Source organism: Mirounga angustirostris, unplaced genomic scaffold (genome assembly GCF_029215605.1).
Source record: "Mirounga angustirostris isolate CCGP_5_RB_7025 unplaced genomic scaffold, mMirAng1.0.hap1 SCAF_2, whole genome shotgun sequence".
Lineage (NCBI taxonomy): Eukaryota > Metazoa > Chordata > Mammalia > Carnivora > Phocidae > Mirounga > Mirounga angustirostris.
In genome coordinates, this window is record NW_026991710.1 from 101,729,852 (window position 1) to 101,750,562 (window position 20,711).

At 37.8% G+C, this 20,711-nt stretch overlaps 1 protein-coding gene across 6 annotated transcripts in view; it reads left to right on the top strand.

The window, feature by feature from the left end:
- Window positions 1-1,588: 1,588 nt before the first annotated feature.
- Window positions 1,589-20,711, top strand: part of BLTP1 (bridge-like lipid transfer protein family member 1) — a 205,881-nt gene continuing 186,758 nt past the window's right edge. For 5 of the 6 annotated variants that reach the window (XM_064585015.1, XM_064585019.1, XM_064585018.1 and 2 more), the window contains exons 1-3: window positions 1,590-1,797; window positions 3,501-3,588; window positions 20,027-20,156. In XM_064585015.1, coding sequence (XP_064441085.1) covers window positions 20,060-20,156 — 97 coding nt within the window. In that variant the 5' untranslated portion in view covers window positions 1,590-1,797; window positions 3,501-3,588; window positions 20,027-20,059. Of the gene's footprint in view, window positions 1,798-3,500; window positions 3,589-20,026; window positions 20,157-20,711 lie in introns of all 6 variants that reach the window. The other variant, XM_064585020.1, reaches the window with a different exon arrangement.

Genomic DNA, 20,711 nt, shown 5'->3' on the forward strand with positions numbered 1-20,711 from the left:
TGAGAATGACTGGGATTCTTCCAGATTTTGAAAAAATCTGTTGAAATTAATTTCTTTGCAGAAGTGGAGAAATAAACTCTAAAGAGGAATTCAAATAAGGGTGGTAGGTGTGTCCTGGTAGAAGGTGGAAGTAACTAAGGTAGGTGCATGTTTTTCTCTTCTTGGCTTTTATCCAGTCCTTTCATAACACACTTCTGCCAGGGCCTCTATTTCCTTGTATGCAATAAAGGTTAATATGGTATGTCATATGTTTAACCTTTTCTGGCTTTATTTTATATTTGGTTTCACATCTGTTTCTTTTGGGGTAAGAGTAAAACTCCCACTTGAAAACGTTAGGAGATACAGTACTTCAGCTCAGGAAGGACGTCATAACTAGAGTTGTAGACATTTAGAACTTGAGGCAGGATAAATTAGACAGTAATGCTTAACAGCATGAACTTTGGAGCCACACTGCTTGGGTTCAACCCCTAGCCTCCCAAGTTATTTAACCTTCTGTACCTTAGTATTTAAGGTACAGTTGGCAGGTTATTTAACCTTTCTGTACCTTAGTTTTTATTTTATTTTATTTATTTATTTTTTAAAAGATTTTATTTATTTATTTGACAGAGAGAGACACAGCGAGACAGGGAACACAAGCAGGGGGAGTGGGAGAGGGAGAAGCAGGCTCCCCACAGAGCAGGGAGCCCAATGCGGGACTCGATCCCAGGACCCTGGGATCATGACCTGAGCTGAAGGCAGTCGCTTAACCAACTGAGCCACCCAGGCGCCCTCTGTACCTTAGTTTTTAATTTGTGAAATGGGAATAGAAGGGATAATAAGAGTACTATCTCCCAGGGTTTGGGGAGGATTAAATGAATCAATAAATATAAAGTGCTTAGAACAGTGCCTGGCCCATGCTTAACCCTCTGTTTGCTATTGCTTGCATATCACTGTGTGCATCTCTAGTGTCTTCTGTACATATTCCACATCTGTCCCAAGCAATCACAAACTTCCATAGAGCTAAGACTGTTTTCCACTTTCCTCTTCCTATTACAATTCGTACATAAAAAGTACGCAACATATCTGAGGTAATTTTCGAACTCCAGAAAGTCGTTTGCATTGGTTCACCCGCTGAACAATATGAAGAGTCTTTCTCTTTAAAAATGGTGAGCATCAAACCACTTTTCATTAATACAATAACAGACTCAATTGATTCAATGTAGTTTCATTTCATACAGTCAAAGTCCCGGTATTGATAAGGTCATAAAAGTATTACTCTCTACCCGGAGCGGATTCATTTCACTTCATGGCACCGGTCTGATTCTCCTTTTTGTCAGCGTTTTGTTCTTTTCTGTGCTTCTGTCTCCCGGCCGCAGGAAGGCCATTCATTGACATTCCCCTTGCAGGTGATTTTTGCAAGCCCGCCCCTGACCTCCGCCTCAGGACCCAGACTCCACCCCCAGCCCGGGGAGGAGGGAAAGGGGCGGAGAGGAAAGAGGGGGGACGCCGCAGATTCCTGGGTGGGGTTTGGGTGGCGTGCCGGCGCCATGACGTGGGACGCTACCAGTTGACGCAGTCGCAGTGGCGCCTGGCCCCGGCTGGGACCCCTCCCATCCTTCTCCGCCCCTCTGTGTCAGTGGCTGGGGCCCCCGGGCCGGACCTGTGGCAGCTGGCCGGGGTGGCGGGGTCAGAGGGTTGTGGGCGCGGGCAGAGCTTCGCGGGCCGGGTCCGGCTCGGCGCTGCTGCCGCTGTCCGAGGCCTTTGGCGTCCCTCGGAGAGAGACCGGAGCGGTTCCAGGCCGCCCCGGCGCTCACCCAGGTGAGGGGACGGGGTGGGACTGGGCAGGGTTAGGGTGAGCAGCAGTTTTCCGTCATCTCTGGAACTCAGCCGGGTGGGAGTCTGGGGGTTTGGCTTCACCGCTGTTGTCTGTTGCGGTGTCGACTCATTTCTTAGTTTCTTCTACAGCACCGGGACCTGTAGACCTGGTGTCGGAGGTCAATGGGAAGGCCTGGAAGGGCCATTGTAGTCAGATTTTTGGGGGCGCGTACACGGGAGCGGCCTCTGTGGATGGTGATAAGGCGGGTGGGCGGCGCCCACTTGCTGGTGTGTGGACTCGGCGGGCGGGAAGGTCAGTGCACCTGCAGGCTCCGGCTTTAGCCTTTACAGCAGCTCTGGGATGCTGCAGACCCGAACTGCTTAACGTAGGGTCGATTGACCAAGGGCGGTGGAGCCTTAGAATTCCTCTTTCCAATTCAGGCGTGGAGTGTTTTGTATTCTGAATTGGTGCTTGCCGAGTCTACACTATTGAAGAGTACATTTCAGCGGAAACATTATCTTTGGTCAAAGGAAGGTGAAAGGAAGTTGATTTTCCTTTTGCAGAGTATTGTCTCCCACCCACTCCCGACACCTAACTCCCATCTCCATTTGCCTTAGTTTTGACAGTAGAAAGTTAGGGACGCTTGTTAAATGGAAAGAGTTCTTGTAAATTTCCTCCAAAAGGAAATCATGGTGTTTTTGTTTTTTTTTTAACTAGCCAGGCGTATAAATTTCAACTGGTTTCATGTTGCTGCTTTGACTCCTTGCATGGCATTGAAGCTGATTTATTCTAAGTTAACCATAAACATTAAACATAAAAATAGATGAATTAACCAGAACATTTATCTTACATAATTGTTGAGCGGTACATATTTCATATGCATGTTATCCCATTTAATCATCGTAACAATCTTATCGTGTAAGGTCCATTATCATTATCATTTCATAGATAAATGCACAGCCCTAAAAATCAACTTGTCCAAAGTCAAGGGATGTGATTTAAAGTAGGTAATCTGACTCCAGTTTACAGTCCCTTAATCAGTATGCTTTATCATCTCCCAAGTGTCTTAAGAGTTCAAAGTGGTTTTCATTAAATGAGTAGTGTGCCAGGTGCTTGGAATTGGAAGGAAACTGAGGCATCATTCTTGCCAGCAAAGACCCAACAGTTTGAGAGAACAACTTTTTTTTAAGGCCACACTTTGAGTATATATATATTTTTAAGATTTCAATTATTTATTTATTTAGAGAGTGCACCAAGGGGGTGGGGCAGAAGAGAGAGAAAATCTCAAGCAGACTCTGAGTGTGGAACCCAATGGTGGGGCTGCTCTCATGAGCCTGAGATCACGACCTGAGCTGAAACCACGAGTCAGATGCTAAACCGACTGAGCCACCCAGGTGCCCCTTGAGTATGTCTTTAAGGTAGGAGTTGACCTCTACAACCCTCTCACTACCCAAATCATGCTCTTACCGTAGTTGTAGTGGTTTTGAAACCTTTGGAATGGTGTAGTTTGGAAACTGGTCTTATTCTAGATTTAGAAGTATTTCTTCTTTGGAAACTTTAAAGAAGGAAATGCAATTTTGGAGTAACGTTAAAAACTTTCCACATGTGTGCATTTGCACGCATGTAATCAAATAATTTAATTTGAAGTGGTGAAAATGATGGTATAGCCAGACTATCTTGTATGTTGATTAAATGTTCTTGTCAGGTTTGTTAAGATGAAACACTGCAGGTGGACCTTCTGAAGATAAGGAGGAAGCAAAACAACATTGCAGACTCTGAAAAAAAAAATTGGGGTAAGTATTTTGGCTAAGTTTTAAAAAAATCTAATTTCCAATTAAAGCTGAGGTAGAGGAAATCTGACTTTCTGCTTCAGTTGTGTTTTAACCTGCTTAAATGGTCAAGGAGTGGGGGTTTGGGGAGCTGTATAACGTGACTTGCCATTCATTTTACCTGACTTTTGAATTGTTGATATATGACAATTAAGTTATGTGCTTAGCTTATATATTGGCAGGAGAAAGCCAAGGGAAACTTTGGCTTGATTCTTGATCAAGTGTCAACACTTTTTCCTCTCTTTTGCTTGCTCATTAATCTGCCTATATTATAAAGGGTTTTAAAAAGAAATGAAGAAAATTAGTTGACCTTTGGTTTGTTCTTCTCAGAATACTGGGTATGATTGAACTCAAGTATATTTTTTACTATGAGTTCTATGGAGCATAGTAGAAAACATGGTTAAACATGATGAAGAAAAACTTAATTCATTTCCTCGATATTTATTGAGAACCATATACCTTATTTCAGGCATTATTTCAGGTTTTTAGTATTAGAATAGTGGTTATCATGGCCCTGGAGAGTCTAGAGTAGAGGATTTTTTCTAGAAGGTAATATTTTTGTGAAATACCATACATTTTCTTGAGTTTTATATGCAAACATGTTTTTGGTTTATGTAAAAGACTAGGAAAATAGCACTACCCATATGGTAAATGTTTGTATTTATAATAAGTCTTTCATAATTTTAGTTAATAAATGAAGGTACTCCACTAGTGCTACTTTAAGGTACAGTGGGATACTAGGATTCTTATAGACTTCATTTTAGCATACTTTTTTCATGTTAATGATAGTGTTGAAATTTAAAAAATTTCATGAGAGGTTAAGAAAATTAACTCTTTAGAGGCACCTGGGTGGCTCAGTCGTTAAGCGTCTGCCTTCAGCACAGGTCATGATCCCAGGGTCCTGGGATCGAGACCCGCATCGGGCTCCCTGCTCAGTTGGGAGCCTGCTTCTCCCTCGGCCCGTTCCCTTGCTTGTGTTCCCTCTCTCGTTGTCTCTCTCTGTCAAATAAATAAATAAAATCTTTAAAAAAAAAAAAAAAAGAAAACTCTTTAATTTGAGAAAATTTCAGGCAATTTGTAAATAACAAATAAAAGTGACATGGTCAGGCAACAGTTTGGTGATGAATTGGAGAGTGATGAACTTGGCAGAGTGGTGATCATTTAGAGGCTGTTGTAATACAGGTGGCAAATGAGAACCAGAAGTACAGCGATGCAGATGGGAATTATGGATGGAGATGGATTAGGTAGATGCAAAGGAGATGTACTGGGTAGGATTTAATGGGCTTGAGGGAAAGTAGAGTCAGGAAAGTTTTTGGTCACTGTCATGTTCAAGCACATAAGTAATGTTTAATGAATATTTGAAAGATAAGTGAACTGAATTATATGATATCTGGCTTGGGAAACTGAGTGGATTCTGGAACCATTTACTATGGCAGTATACAAAGAACAGTAGATTGGGGAACATGGTTGGAGAAGATCAGTTTGGGGCTGTTATGAGGCATCTGTGACTTCAAAGAAATGTCATTAGGAAGTTGTGTATATGGATCTTAGTTAAGAACACCCAGCTGGAGACATACAATTTGGAGTCTCAGATTATAGTTGCTGGTTAAAAGCAATGGGACTGGATGAGATCACTCAGGGAAAAAATGTAGAGTAAAAGAAGAGAAATGAGGATGGGGAACACTAATAAATCAGATGGAAGGAAAACACACTTCAAAGGAGATGAGTGAGTAGATAAGGAAGCAGGAGAATCACAGAAGTCAGTGGAAGAACTGAGTTTGGAGAAAAGGAATGAATATTAAGCATCTTTGAGACATCAAATAAAATGAGGACAAGAAAAGTATCCATTGAACATCAAGAAGTTGTTGACCTGAGTAAGAACAATTACATGTGTGGAGCCAGTTCACACTGGGTTAGAGATAAGAAAATTGAAATAGCTAATGTCATTTATTCTTTCAGAAAGTTTGGTTTTAAGTGGAATAGAGAGAGGATAGCTAGAGATACGAGTTTGAGAGAGAGTTTTTGTTTTCTAAAGGTATGAGTGATATGATTTATAATCTTTATTTGCTGAGGATAAAAAACCATCAGAAATAAAATTTGAAGACAGAGAAATGAGGGAGAATAATTAATCACTACTAAGCTGGAAGGGTGGAATATGAGGATGCAGTTCAATGGTACTTTAGATAGACTTCTACTGAGATAGGAGTTAAGGAGGTGGTGATGATTATGGATACAGATCCTCCTTTGTAGGAGGCAGGGTAGAGGTTGCTCCACAGAGTTCATGCTGGAGACTCCCACCTATAGTAGAGAGAGGAAATGATTCACTCATATGATTGGTAATCTTCTTGGTGTGTTATTACTCCTCATCTTTTGATAAGTTGGAGGGGAGTAGAGTGCAGTAGTTTAGCTTAACATGACAGGTATGAACCATTAGGGTAGAGATAACTTGCAGATATCTTACAAAATTACTTTTCTCATACTTTGTAGTAGTTATCTCTTGCTGAGTAACAAATCATACCTGAATTTAGTGGTCTAAAATACTTAGTATCTCAGTTTCTGTGGATCTGGATTTGGGAGTGCATAAACTGGTTTCCTCCGATCTTAGGGTCTCTCAGGAGGTTGCAGCCAAAATCTCGGCTGGGACTTCAGTCATCTCAACTGCAGCTGAAGGATTTACGTCCATGATGGCCCACTCACATGGCTGTTGGCTGGAGGCCTCAAATCCTCAGCATGTGAACCTTTCCAGGGCTTTTTAAGTGTCCTAACAAGGCAGCTGGTTTCCCCTGGAACAGATTATCTAAGAGAGAGAGCAAGGAGGAAGCTGTGGTGCCATTTTTGACTTAAGTTACAACCATTGCTTCTGTCATATTCTTTTAGAAACTGTATCACTAAGTCCAGCCCACACTTGAGAGGGAAATTAAGTTTGACCTCTTGAAGGGAGGAATATTAAGGGATTTTTAGACATTATAAAACTACCATACATCTTTTATCAATTGTCACATTCTTTAGGGTCAAATAAGCTCTTTCAAAGTACAAAAATATAGCCTTTATGACCAGGTGAGACAGAGGTTCTAGAAAAGTGGGGAGGTGGTTAAGTCAGATTTGGCTCACTTTATAATTTGGCCTTCTTTGCTGCTAATCAGGCTCTATAACTTAATGTGTGACCAGTTAGGGTTATATTAAAAAGTGCTTGTTGACCTTTGATTTAATGGAGGATCCTTTTAGGAGAAAAAAATTCCATAGTGTGCAAAATATGAATTTTTTATAACAAAATATGAATTTTGGTAGCATTCATATTAGCTTGTAAATGTAAAGCTGGGAGGAAGGAACTCATTTTTCATATAAAGAAACTGAGAACGAAGAGATAATTACTGAGGCCATGTATTAACTGTGTTTGTGCTTAGCTTCTCAATGCCATAGTTTTCTCATCTGTAAAATGGAGAATTATAAATGAGTAGTTATTTGTGATGATTAGGTGAGTAAATACACATAAAGTGTTTAGAACAGTGCCTAGCACACAGCAAGCATTGAATAAATGTTACAGCCATTGTTATGGCAGCTATATTTTTATTATTTTAATGGTGAATTAATACCATGTAATGAACATTTCAAAGAGTAGGAGAGCATTGACCAAAATGTTTAAAGCTTAAACTTTAGATTACTGATCTTATTGTACTTTGTCACTTTTTATGTATATGTAAGGTATATTTCTATATCCATTTTTTTCTATCCATATCCATTTAAAATGCTGTCTCTGATATAGCCAATAGTATTGTATAATCATATATTGTTGTTGTTTTATTTACATGAAAGTTCAATTTCAGTTGTAGCAATTCTCTGCTCACAGGAATTGGCTACTAAATGGATCTTGTGGGCTCTTTGGATAGCAACACGCTATTTAAAAACATTTTCTTTGTACTTGATATGATGAGAGTGTTGGTAAACACATGTTGCAAGTTTCATTCTCCTTCTCCCCACATCCAGGACCCTATTTTGTTGGGCAAGTAGTTTGAATATGTTTTTGGGAGGGTTTTCTGACTGACGTGACATAAGGTAGAACATAGAAGCTTAAGGGCCAGATAGGAAAATGGAAGTAGCTTATTACAAAAATCCAATAGAATTTTACTTTGCTGGTGATTTTTAGTGTTATACCTTCCGGTGTATTTTTAATCCAAATGAAAGTGATATATTGAATTCTTGATTAAAATACAGAAAACTTGGAGAGTGTGTTCACTAGTCAGTACAAAAAATGAAGACAAAACCCCACAACCAGTGAATGGAATGTAGAAGTGGGAGGATTAAACCTTTCATTCAGCAGTTACTGTTGATCTCTTTGTATTACTTGACCATATCAAGGAATATGTTGAAGGTAGTAATTAATTCTGGTGGACTATTAAAAGTTGGTTATATTTAAAAATCATGGTTTCTTCTAGGTTTGGAGAGATCAAAGTCAGTTCTTTTTACCCTATTAGTAGATATGTTTTCTACAGATTTTTAAGAGATTGGTTTTGTTTTGCTTTTGCTTCTATTAAGTATTTAGGTAAATCAGCATAAATTTCTGGCTGTGGAAGTCAGCTTTCCTAAAGTGCAACATTTTGTTGAATGATATGATTTCTTATATGTTAAAAATTCTTCCATACATAGTATAAAGAACCATTTTTGTAGCATAGATTACAAAGTTAAAAAGTACATTTGTTTAGTGTGCAGATTTGTAGTGTTTGAATTGTCACTCACCATATCTGAATATTTCTTCAGCAATAGTTGCCTGGTGTCTAGTGTATTTTGGTATTTGATCTGCTTCTAAGAATCATGCTCACTGGTATTTGTAGAACTATATTATTTATATTAACGTAATACTTCCTTGATATTTATGCCAACTAATTTTTTTTTGGTAAAACTCTGTTATTTAGTTACATATATGTATTTTTCTTATATATTGTAAGGAATGAGATGCATTTTAGTCATTGTTTACTGGTATGCATTTATTGTTTTTTGTTTGTTTTTTTTGGTTTTTTTAGATCTCACCTTTTTTGTTGAGCTGATTTTTTTTACATGATGTATACAATGTAACAAAATTTTATTTCACATTAGATGCAAAAGTTACAGTAAAGCTGATTTTTTTTAAAGAACATTAATAACAGTAGCTTAGCTACCACTGTTGTGTTTCTTGTCAAGCACTGTACTGTGAATTTTATGTTTGCTTTGTGTTTTTAATGCCTTCAGCATCTCTTCGAGGAAGAAATGGCCATGTGGAAACAGGCTCTGAGATGCAGTAACTTGCTCAAGCTTTATCATGGCTAAGGAAGGAATTAAAGGGATAGAGCGAGCTTTCCATTTCAAATCTGGCTTTAAAGCCTATTCTAGTTCCAGGATACCAGATGATTTCTGTTATTTCTGATAGAATGTTATTTTACTACTTAATTCTGTTGGATTTTAGAGTTAGTTAATAATGAATTGTGTTTGTTGCACATAGAATCCTGGGACTGAAAGGGATCTGGAGTGATCCTTTCTAGGTAGAGAGGATTATATACCTGGTTTGACTTAAGAGGATAATTGTCTATCGTGTTTGTTTAAGTGAACAGAATAGGACATTATATATCTTTGCTTGAATTGTACAAAGCTGCTGCCCTGGCCAAAACTGTTAAGGAAGTTCCATTTGCTTTTGTTGCCCACCATCCCCTTTTTAAGATTTCCCCCATCTTCAAGAATCCTGGGCCTTTCAGGATATCCCTGGATCCTGCTTGTTAGTGAGAAAAGTCATCCATGGAATTAATTTACACTAATAACACATGGTAATAATTAATGGTAGTTATTACTGAGATACTTTACTTTTCATTTTAAGAGGGAATCTTGGTTAATACTCCATTTAAAGGAATGGATGGTAGAATTTTAGGCCTTGTATCCTGATGGGTAAACCTTTTTAGGCAGATAAGGCTTTCCAAATCACTATATGTTTAATGGATAATAACAATCTTTTTACTACATTCCATTATTATCTTGTAAAATTTATATATTTATGTGAGATGTTTAATTGCAGTTGGTTCTTCTCTATTTTATATACTTTATTTGTGTAGCATCATGGAGTTGGAAGGAACATCACAAAGTCATTTGTTTCAGACCATTTACCTTTAGATGGTGAATGGTCAGTGTTCTAAATGAATAGCTCAAATGTTCTAATCGTTCTTGAAACTTCATTTTGGATAAAAATGTTGTGATCTGATTTATGTTTTACTTTTGTTTTGGGATGTCATTATGCCATAGTAGAGATGAGCAGTATGTTCTAATAGGTGTTTAATTTTACCTAATGATGAACAGAATATCAATGTTGATGAAGTTCAAAGGGGAACTATAAAGTTGGTTTTTCAACTCTTAAAACCCATGAAATTTCTTTTATAGAAAAGGAACTGTAATTAAATCCAGAGAACTTTAATATAATGGTCTAAAGATATGTGAACAACTTTTATTCAAAGAATTGTGGCTTCATTGTTGTGTGAGAGATTTGAGAATGATTAAACTTTTTTCACATTTTTGTTACATTTGGCATTGGGTTATTAAAAAGTTGAATATCCTCTTCTTAAACTCAAGCAAATGAAAACCAGATTTTCTTGAGAGTGAAAAAGATCATTTAGTACTCTCTTTGGCCCTGGGTACATTGGGAATACTCACTTATTTTTGGCAATAGTTCATAATTATGTACTTTTTATAATGATGCATTTATTTCATTCATTTCTGAGACAAGTATTGAGAGACTGCTGTATACAGGAATGTGGTTGGATATGACACTTAAATGAGTAGGGCAAACTCATGCTTAAGAACAGCTGTCTAGTGGGGGGGACAGACTTCTAAAGTGATGATTACAATATGATATAACTGCTAAGATACAGGTAGTCATTCAAACAGCCTTTCTTTAGCATTTTCTGTATTGCCAGACATCCTATTGAAGATTATTGTAAATATTCCAAATCTTAAACTTAACACTCAGAACTCCTTAGCTGTATTGTAGAATTTTTTTTTAAGATTTTATTTATTTATTTGAGAGAGAGTGAGTGAGAGAGAGAGCATGAGCTGGGGGAGAGGGGCAGTGGGAGGGAGAAGCAGACTCTCTACTGAGCAGGGAACTCGATTCGGGCCTCGATCCCAGGACTCTAAGATCATGACCTGAGCTGAAGGCAGATGCTTAACTGACTGAGCCACCCAAGTGCCCCAAAGATTTTATTTTTATTTATTTGAGAGAGAGACAGCAAGAGAGAGATCACGAGCAGGGGGGGAGGGAGGTAGAGGGAGAAGCAGACTCCCCATTGAGCAGGGAGCATGATGTGGGACTAGATCCTAGGACCCTGGGATCATGACCTGAGCCAAAGGCAGATGCTTAACCAACTGAGCCACCCAGGCGCCTGCTGTATTGTAGAATTTTTAAGCTCAATACATATTTATTGAATGAACAAGCAAAAAAACCCTACATTATCATGCAACTGTCTTAAGTATGTTCTTCCAAAAAATCAAAATCAAATATATACTTTCCCATGACAGTTCCAGAGAAAGCTCTGGCTCTTCATAACCAGGTCTTCTCACATTGTACGTAATATTATATAGACTTATTCCAGTTTAAACCTGATATAGGAAAACCTTCCTTCTGAAATCCTTTGTCAAATTATGGGGTGATGTCTGTTATAGAGGAGTCATGCAGCCCTGGAAGAAGATTAACCAGTGCAGTGAGGTTTTCTTGAGAAGCTGTTTGCAGGTGCACAAATCATCCAGTTCCCCCCACTCCCCTTTTCTGATCAAATAATTATTGCTGAGGTAGAGTGGAGGTGGAGGATGTGGGGTAAGCTGTGGTGATGAAGGCCCTCTCATCCATATTTCCTTTCATCTACCACCCTAGGCTTATTCTTCTGACAGCCATTATAAACACAAATTAAAGATGAAGAAAAATAGAAGAGGAACAGGAACTGTAGAAGTAATGGGATTAGAGCAAAAAAACTGGGAGTAATAAATTTTTTTAAAAAATGGAATGAAATAGAAGAGGTTTTAGATAAATATGAATGTGACTTTTTCAAAAATACATAGAAGCCATCAGATTCTCTCATCTTTCCGTCACCAAATCTCCCCATATCTGGGTCTTTCCTTTCCTCTTTCTTCCTATTCAGATGAAGGAAATGTTTCTCTTTCTGTCAAAACCCAGTTCCAAAACCCAGCATATATATATGCCCTGAATTAAAGCTAACTTTAAAAAATACTAAATATTTAATACTGTGTCCTTTAAATCGTATGATTTCATGATCTCTTTAAGTACAGAATCTTTTTTCATGTAAAAGAAACTGTCCTCAGGTTTAATAGGACTGGTAACAAATTAAAAAAAAAAATAGTGCCTTAGTTTGGGTTTCCTCAGAAATAAAACCTGGGTAAGGATTCAAGTACAGGTAGTTTATTTGGGAAGTGATCATAGGAAACACTGGTAGAGGATGGGGAAGTAAGAAAGGAAAGGGACTGAAGTCAATAAAGGGTATTATTCTAGCAGTTACTGCTGTGGGCATCTGGAGCTCACTACCGTTGGTGAACCCTCGGAGACCAAATGAAATGCTCCTCAGAGTTATCCCAAACTAAGAGCAAGGAAGCTGCAGGTGTTCATCCAACACTTTGCGAGCCATCATTGACATTAACTCTGGCATTTCTGGCTTGTCCTGATAATAAGCTGAGCTGTTTCTGCAGTCAAAAAGCAGTCCTCAGTAAGATGTTATAGGTGTTCAAAATGAGCAGTCTTCTTGTGTAGAGGTGAATGCCAACAGTATATGAGCAAGACACTAAAGCATTGGTTGCCATTAACAAACATTTATACAGTGTATTGTTTACTATGTGCTGGGTGCTATTCAAAATGCTTTACATATATGAATTCATCAATTCTCACTATTCAGCTCTGTGACATAGGTACTGTTAGTGTTCTTGTTTTACAGATGAGGGAATAGAGCACAGAGAGGTTAGGTAACTTGTCTGTGGTCACACAGCTATAATGTTAGAACGATAGTCTAGTACAGAATCTATGCTCTTAATCCATATAATGGCCCAACTCAGGGCTTGAACTCAAACTCATGACCCTGAGATCAAGACCTGAGCTGAGACCAAGAGTTGGATGCTTAATCAACTGAGCCACCCAGGCGCCCTCCCCACACACCTTTTTTTAGGATTTTTTTTTTTTTTTTAAGATTTATTTATTTGAGAGAGAGAGCATGCACAAGCTCATGAACGGGGGGGGGGGGGGGCGGAGCAGAGGGAGGGACAAGCAGACTCTGTGCTGAGCGTGGAGCCCAACATGAGGCTCAATCCCAGGACTCTGAGATCATGACCTGAGCCAAAATGAAGAGTCAGACACTTAACTGATTGAGCCACCCAGGTGCCCCCTTTTTAGGCTCTTTTGATCCTACTGTTTTTCTCTGATAACTGTCTCCTTCTCCCTTGCCCAGTCTCTTTCCTTTTAGTGTTCTTTACCTCCTTCTTGATGGCAGCTTACCTGCTGCCCCTTTCTAGAACAGTATAGCTATTCTTCCTTCCATTTTTTACACTCAAGGCTTTCAATTCAAATAATTTTTTCAAAGGTACTAACTGATCTTTCTGATGTTGTTTTGAAGTTTGAGTTTGATATTGCTCAGTATCTGCATTTTAATTTTTTAAAAAGATAAGCATTTAAGAACTGAAGAAAGACATGATGGTAGAATGACAGATGACTGAGTTGTTACTTTTGGGTTGGGAGATACCTGTTCCTTGGCCATATTTGTAAGGAGAGGCTGTGAGATACATGGTTGGGTAAAAAAAGCCTCCTTCTGAACTGTCATTTCCTGTCTTCCAGCCACCACTGTCCCTTTTTCTTTTTAAATTATAGAAGTATTATATGCCACTTGTAAAATATTTAAACAATACCAAGAGTATCAAGAGTAAAAGTGAAAGTCCTGCTTCACTGATTCTTTTCCTTCCTTCCAGATCTTTCTCACTGCTCTCTCTAGAGGTAACCACTCATGGCTTTGCTAGTGTTTTTGCAGATTTAAAAAAGTGTACACACACACACACACTTCATGTATGTGCACATATATACATATATGTGTATATATAGGATTATACATGTAACATACATAATAGTCTTTTTTCTTTTAAACATAAGTGGAATACTATACATTTTGTTTCTCAATTTGCTTTTTCCCTGCTAACATTACATACATCCTGGACATTTCTCTCTGTCGGCCCGTATAGAGCCATCTCATTCTTTCAGAAAGGTTGGATATTATTTCCCAGTAGAGTATACCATAATTTATTTAACTATTTTCCTATTAATTGACAGTTTTTCAAATTTCCCAGTATACTGTATAATGCTGCAGTGATTTTCCTTGAAAAACATCTTTTGGTGCCTGAGTATTTCTGAGAAAGACCTAGAACTGATATGTCCCAGTTAAAGCATACACATTTTTATAGTATCTGATAAATTATTCTTCCCAAAGATAGTTTACATCTATCAACTGTGTATGAGTGACCATTTTCCCACATTTTTGCCAATATCGTTGTTTGCAGTCTTTCTCATTTTCACTTAATATGACTACTGGGTGATAAATGGTGATTGCTCCCATTTCTAGTGATATTATCTTCCTTTGTGAATTGACTATATATTTTGCTTATTTTTCTATCATATTATTCATATTTTTTTATACTGATTTGTAGGATGGCCTCTATTTTTGAAGGACCAAATTAAGATTTGGAATTCTGTCTATAAAAGTGTTAATGCAAGTATTAGATGTTTGATAATTTTATTTTCTTTATGCCAGTGAGGCAGAAATAAAACAGTGTGAATGTAGTATTTGAAAAGATTTGAAAAGATTTACAGGTAATTCATTTTGAAAAGTAATCTTCTTGGAAAGGTATTTCCTAAAATGGTATAGTAGTGGTGGTGTTAAATTAGGAACTTTGATAAATTTCTGGTTTGTGCTGTGTTTGCTTGAACCATTTCACATTTTCATGCTTTTCGTTGTCACTAAAATAATAATTGCCACAATTTCTATTCTAATGTGGACAGCAGTTTTGAAGTAAATATAATGGACTTCAGGAAAAATGAAGAGAATATAGATGAATCATGAAAATATTGAGAGAGCTTGTGTTGAAACATGTAGATCAGTGTTATTTTCTTATGAACTGGATAAAAATACCATTTAAAATGATGTAATACTTGAAAACAGTGGCTGTGTTCAAGGCACTGTCACCAGTACTGGGAATACAAAGATGAATAAAACAATCTATATTGGTCATAATCTATCAGAAGAGAGAGGCAAGATAGATTAGGTTCAGGTTATGCACCTTTGGTGGGAATATCATAGAAGTGAGGCTGTCTTCTAGTAAGATGGTAGCGACATTTGTGGTGAGCATAGCATAATGCCTGGAGAAGTTGAGCCACTGTGTTGTGCACCTGAAGTGAACGGAACATTGTGTGTCAACTATAATCAAATAAAAAATTAAAAGGAAGTGTACAGTTCTGATTTATCTTAATATTGATGGTGTTTACTTTCTTTGATCCTTAATTAAATTCACAAAGTTCCTCTTTCCCCCTTTGTCATTAATAATTATTTTGAGGGGAGTTATTTTGAGATGATATGAGAATCCTGTTGCTTATCAAAATTTAACTGATTATTTATATTGGTATGGACTCACAGATTCTTTTTATTAAATGGGTTTTAATCTATTACTGTTATTTATTTTGATGCTTAAATTGCCCCAGATTTCACCACTGGGTGCCTCTTCAAGCTGGTTTCTGTGTCCTTTTGACATGTTCCCATCATTCAGGTATTTCCCTTCTGGAAAACATGGCTCATCTTGACTTTCCTTGCCCTATTTGTGGAATCAGCCATTTCTTCGAGGAGCCCTGTTTCTTCTTGATAGAAAATGGTTTTTAGGAGCGAAGTTCTCTGTTCATTTTAATTGCGGTGCTGCTGCTCTCAGATCTTTTAATGAGCATGTGTGTATACATACATATACATATTTGTAGCCGTATTTATTTCTGTATCTACTTATACTGAAAACTATACCTCTAGTTCTTATCAAACACCACGGGATTAATTCTAATACTCTTCCTTTATATATCCTCCAGCAGTGAGAAAACTGGCTTTTATTATCCGTAATATGTTAACTTAATTAACCCCCTCCCCCATATCTTGCAAGGGCTGTTTCCTGGGTGTGTGCCCTCCTTATCCTGCTCCCACATCAACACACTACTCCAGATTGCCCTCCTGCATGGAAGCCCTATTTATCTCTTTGGGATCTGATACTTTCCTCTTGGGTTCTGACACCCTGCGTCAGGCAACCTCCCTGCTCAGGCTCCAACACCGTAAGCTGGTCTCCTTCTTCAGCCTCTTCCCCCCACCACTGATGCGCTCTTCCTTCTACTCAGACTCTAGCACCCTGTGCCTGACGTCTTCCCTACAAGTATGGTCTCCTCACCCTGCTATGGCTTTGATACCCTGAAACACTGCCATTCTTTCACTAGCCTCTTCATCACACAAATAGATACTTAATGTTATTGGGCTCTGACATCCCCCTATGCTGTGGAGACTCCTGTCCATCTTTTCCCCAAATGCAGATGTTTACCTTACTGTGCTTTACCTATGGATTTTAGACTGAACTACTGAGGAAGAGAAAACAACCGATTTGTTATTCCATCAGTTGCTTCATGAAGAATATGCAGTAGGTTCTTTTATCAGTCTCTAATTACCCTCCATTAAGGAATTCGTAGTGTACCATGTAAACAGTGTGGCTAAGCATATAGCCCCAGTTCCCCCATCTGGATTCTCTGTGTCCATTGTTGCTTTGACTTAACTTCCTTTTCATCAGAATGTCTATTTCTTACTTAGGGCCTTTATTAAGTCTTAGCCTTTACTTCAGTACTTAACTCAAAATGTTGTTTTAACTATTGAGTCTTTATCTGTTGATTTCTCTTAAAGGTTTTGCATTAACTAATAATTGGAAAAGTGTAAACTTTGTGATACTGCAATTTTCTGTCTTTGCAATCTGAACACCCTCTTTCTCATTCTCTTTGGCTGTGGGTTGTTACAGTAGGTAGTAGTAGAGATTTTGGATGAGATCTTTAGATCTTCTTGGTGGATAGATCACTCCCCCTTGGATTTGATTCAAAACAGATCACCTTTTTATATGGAAACCTGAATGCCAGGATACAACCCTCATGAAACATCCCCAGGAGTTAGTAGGTGATCTTTTCATCAGCAGTGGTGTGTTGATTACTATAAAATTGTAACAATAATATGAAATAGGCACAGATATTACTTTGTAGCATATAAGCCATTATTTTTGGTTTTGAATATAAGACTTTTCAGTGTTTTCTTCCTTTTAAAATTTGTATTTATTTTATTTTTTTAGTTTATTTTTTAAGATTTTATTTATTTATTTGACACAGAGAGAGCAGGAGAGCATAAGCAGCCAGAACAGCAAAGGGAGAGGGAGAAGCAGGCCCCCCGATGAGCAGGGAGCCTGATGCGGGGCTCCTTCCCAGGACCCTGGGATCATGACCTGAGCCGAAGGCAGACGCTTAACCGACTGAGCCACCCAGGCGCCCCTTATTTTTTTTTTTAGTTTAAAACAAAAAGGAAGAAAGAAAGAAAGAGAAGCTCATGTTGTAAAGTTAGCCCCCAAATTTTAAGTTGCCAGTTGACATATTTTTCAAAGCTTTGAAAAGCATGAGAACATGTTTTTCTAGTTTTGAGATATAAATGACATATAATATTGTATCAGTTAGTGTGTACGACATGATTTGATATAAATATATATTGCAAAATGATTACCACAGTAACTGCCATCACTTCACATAGTTATAACTTTTTTTCTTGTGATAAAAACTTTTAAAATCTATTCTCTTAGCAACTTTCAAATATGTAATACAGTATTGTTAACTACAGTCACCATGATGTACATTATATCCCCAGAACTTACTGTCTTATAGATGGAAGTTTGTACCTTTTTACCATCTGCACTCATTTTCCCTACCCACCAACCTGGGGTCACTACCAAGCTGTTCACTATGAGAACATTTTTTACTCATTTTCTAAACTATAGGAAAAAACAGTTATTGAAAAATGAAAACATTTAAACATTTTTTTCTGGTTCCTTTACCCTTAGGTTTCCCTATCACTATTACTAATAAACTTTTTGTTGTTGAGCTTTTCTTTTTTTTTTTAAAGAGATGTTTAACTTGCCTCTGAATTGCTAACATTTCAACAATTTAGAAATATGAAACATTGTAATCTGGCAGTGTTGTCTAACGCAATTTTTAAACTTGTTTTGTGATCTCTGAAGACAGGACTCTGGTGAGTAAATAGAGAACATTTTTAGGAAGTTGACAAGCCAGCTGTACTGAATTTCAACTAGAAAGTCGTTCTCACGTATTCTTCCTGTTTTAAAATCTGTTTTCCTAGTTTTCCAGAAAATCACCTATGCTCTTTTGCCTTACATGATCATTAACCATGTAGCTCTCTTTGTGATTAAGGCTCGTTTTTGTTGTTGTTGTTTTGTTTTATTTACCTTTTTCTGATTTATCACAAGATAATTTTGTTATAGGTAGGTTGGGTTAGTCATGTTAATGCTGTATTAACATGAGGGATAATTTTTAACAGAGGGATAATTTTCTTGTTTCTTCGATCATAAAATAAGAACTTTTGTTCCTCACTTTTTACTCTTCAGTTCATCTAACTCTCTCTCAATACATCTAAATATTCATACTTGTCATGCTGAAATGAATATATATACAGAAACACATTCTTCACATGTCTGGTCACAATTTGACATGTAATTATTGTAATTCATCCTGAGCATCTGATAGGAGGAGATCTGCTTACTGTCAAAACTCTACTCAGAGTGAATCCAAAGTAGGAAGATTGTTTCCCCATGGAACAATGAGAAATACAGAGCTGATGGAGGTTAAGAAGGATTAATATAAATTAATATATAAATACGACATTTAGTGGCAGCTTCTGAGACAAGTGTGGATGAATTTGTCTAATGTAGATCATTAATACTTCTTATTGTTGAGATAAATATCTTTGATTAGATTTAGTAATTATGTCCCTCATATTTGGAGCCAGAGTATGGTAACTGAGCCCAAGTCTCTACTCATTCTTAGAATGGTGAAATCAGGACACTAAAAATGTGATATGTTCGCTTCCATTTTCTTTTTTTTTATTCTTATGTTAATCCCCATACATTACATCATTAGTTTTAGATGAAGTGTTCCATGATTCATTGTTTGTGCACAACACCCAGTGCTCCATGCAGAATGTGCCCTCCTCAATACCCACCACCAGGCTAACCCATCCTCCCAACCCCCTCCCCTCTAGAATCCTCAGTTTGTTTTTCAGAGTCCACCGTCTCTCATGGTTCGTCTACCCCTCCGATTTCCCCCGCTTCACTCTTCCCCTCCCGCTACCCTCTTCTTCTTCTTCTTTTTTTTTTTCTTAACATATATTGCATTATTTGTTTCAGAGGTACAGATCTGAGATTCAACAGTCTTGCACAATTCACAGCGCTTACCAGAGCACATACCCTCCCCAGTGTCTATCACCCAGTCACCCCATCCCTCCCACCCCACCCCCCACTCCAACAACACTCAGTTTGATTCCTGCGATTAAGAATTCCTCATATCAGTGAGATCATATGATACATGTCTTTCTCTTTTTGACTTATTTCACTCAACATAATACCCTCCAGTTCCATCCACGTCGTTGCAAATGGCAAGATCCCATTCCTTTTGATGGCTGCATAATATTCCATTGTATATATATACCACATCTTCTTTATCCATTCATCTGTCGATGGACATCTTGGCTCTTTCCACAGTTTGGCTATTGTGGACATTGCTGCTATAAACATCGGGGTGCATGTACCCCTTCGGATCCCTACTTTTGTATCTTTGGGGTAAATACCCAGTAGTGCAATTGCTGGATCATATGGTAGCTCTATTTTCAACTTTTTGAGGAACCTCCATACAGTTTTCCAGAGTGGCTGCACCAGCTTGCATTCCCACCAACAGTGTAGGAGGGTTCCCCTTTCTCCGCATCCCCGCCAACATCTGTCGTTTCCTGACTTGTTAATTTTAGCCATTCTGACTGGTGTGAGGTGGTATCTCACTGAGGTTTTGATTTGGATTTCCCTGATGCTGAGCGATATTGAGCATGTTCTCTTCCATTTTATATAGAAATGTGGATGTGCTTTGTTGCTGTTTGTTGTATATTTTTCATTCTTACTGAAGGAACTGGAATGGGGTTTAATGAATTTTCACTTTTATTAAATTCACCTTTTTTCTCCCTTAGATAATTTCCCTTGCAGTTTAATAAATCTCTGATTCTAAATTTAACTTTTGAACTCTTAGGCCTTTAGATGCTGGTCTGGAGAGACTTCAGTAATGGATCAAAGGAAGAATGAGAGTATTGTTCCTAGTATCACTCAATTAGAAGATTTTCTTACAGAACACAATTCCAATGTTGTTTGGCTCCTTGTTGGTAAGTAGAATATATTTTCTTACACTTTATTGTTTTTTTTATGTATGGATTAACAACTGCCAAATTTTAAGCAGTAGTTAGCTGAAGTTGAAATGCTTACAGTACCATTGGTTTATTTCTTGGAAAAAAGGTTTTAATATGTTTCTATGAATATTTGTTCTGGCAAGTGCTCTGAAGGGCTCTTTTTCTTAGGCTTCCTCTTTGTCCGACTTAGGGGAGGTGGGAGGAGAAGAAAGACATTGCACTTAGCTTATCTTTCCTGTCTCAAGTCCACTCCTTCACTGTCCGCCCACATCTCAAAACATGCATATATACACACACACACACACACAGAGTTTGTTTTATTTTAAAAATGATAAATCCCCGTGGTAAATATATTTTATAGCAAAATAGAGTGTATATGCCTAATTAATCTCATCTCTTTACTCACTCCTTACATACCTGACATGGAGCTCTGCCAGTAAAGATTTTTTTTTGTCTACTATTCCAGAAGCTTTCTAGGTTCATAGAAATAATAAAAAACAGTGTATAAATCAGTGGCAAAGAGAAGGGGGA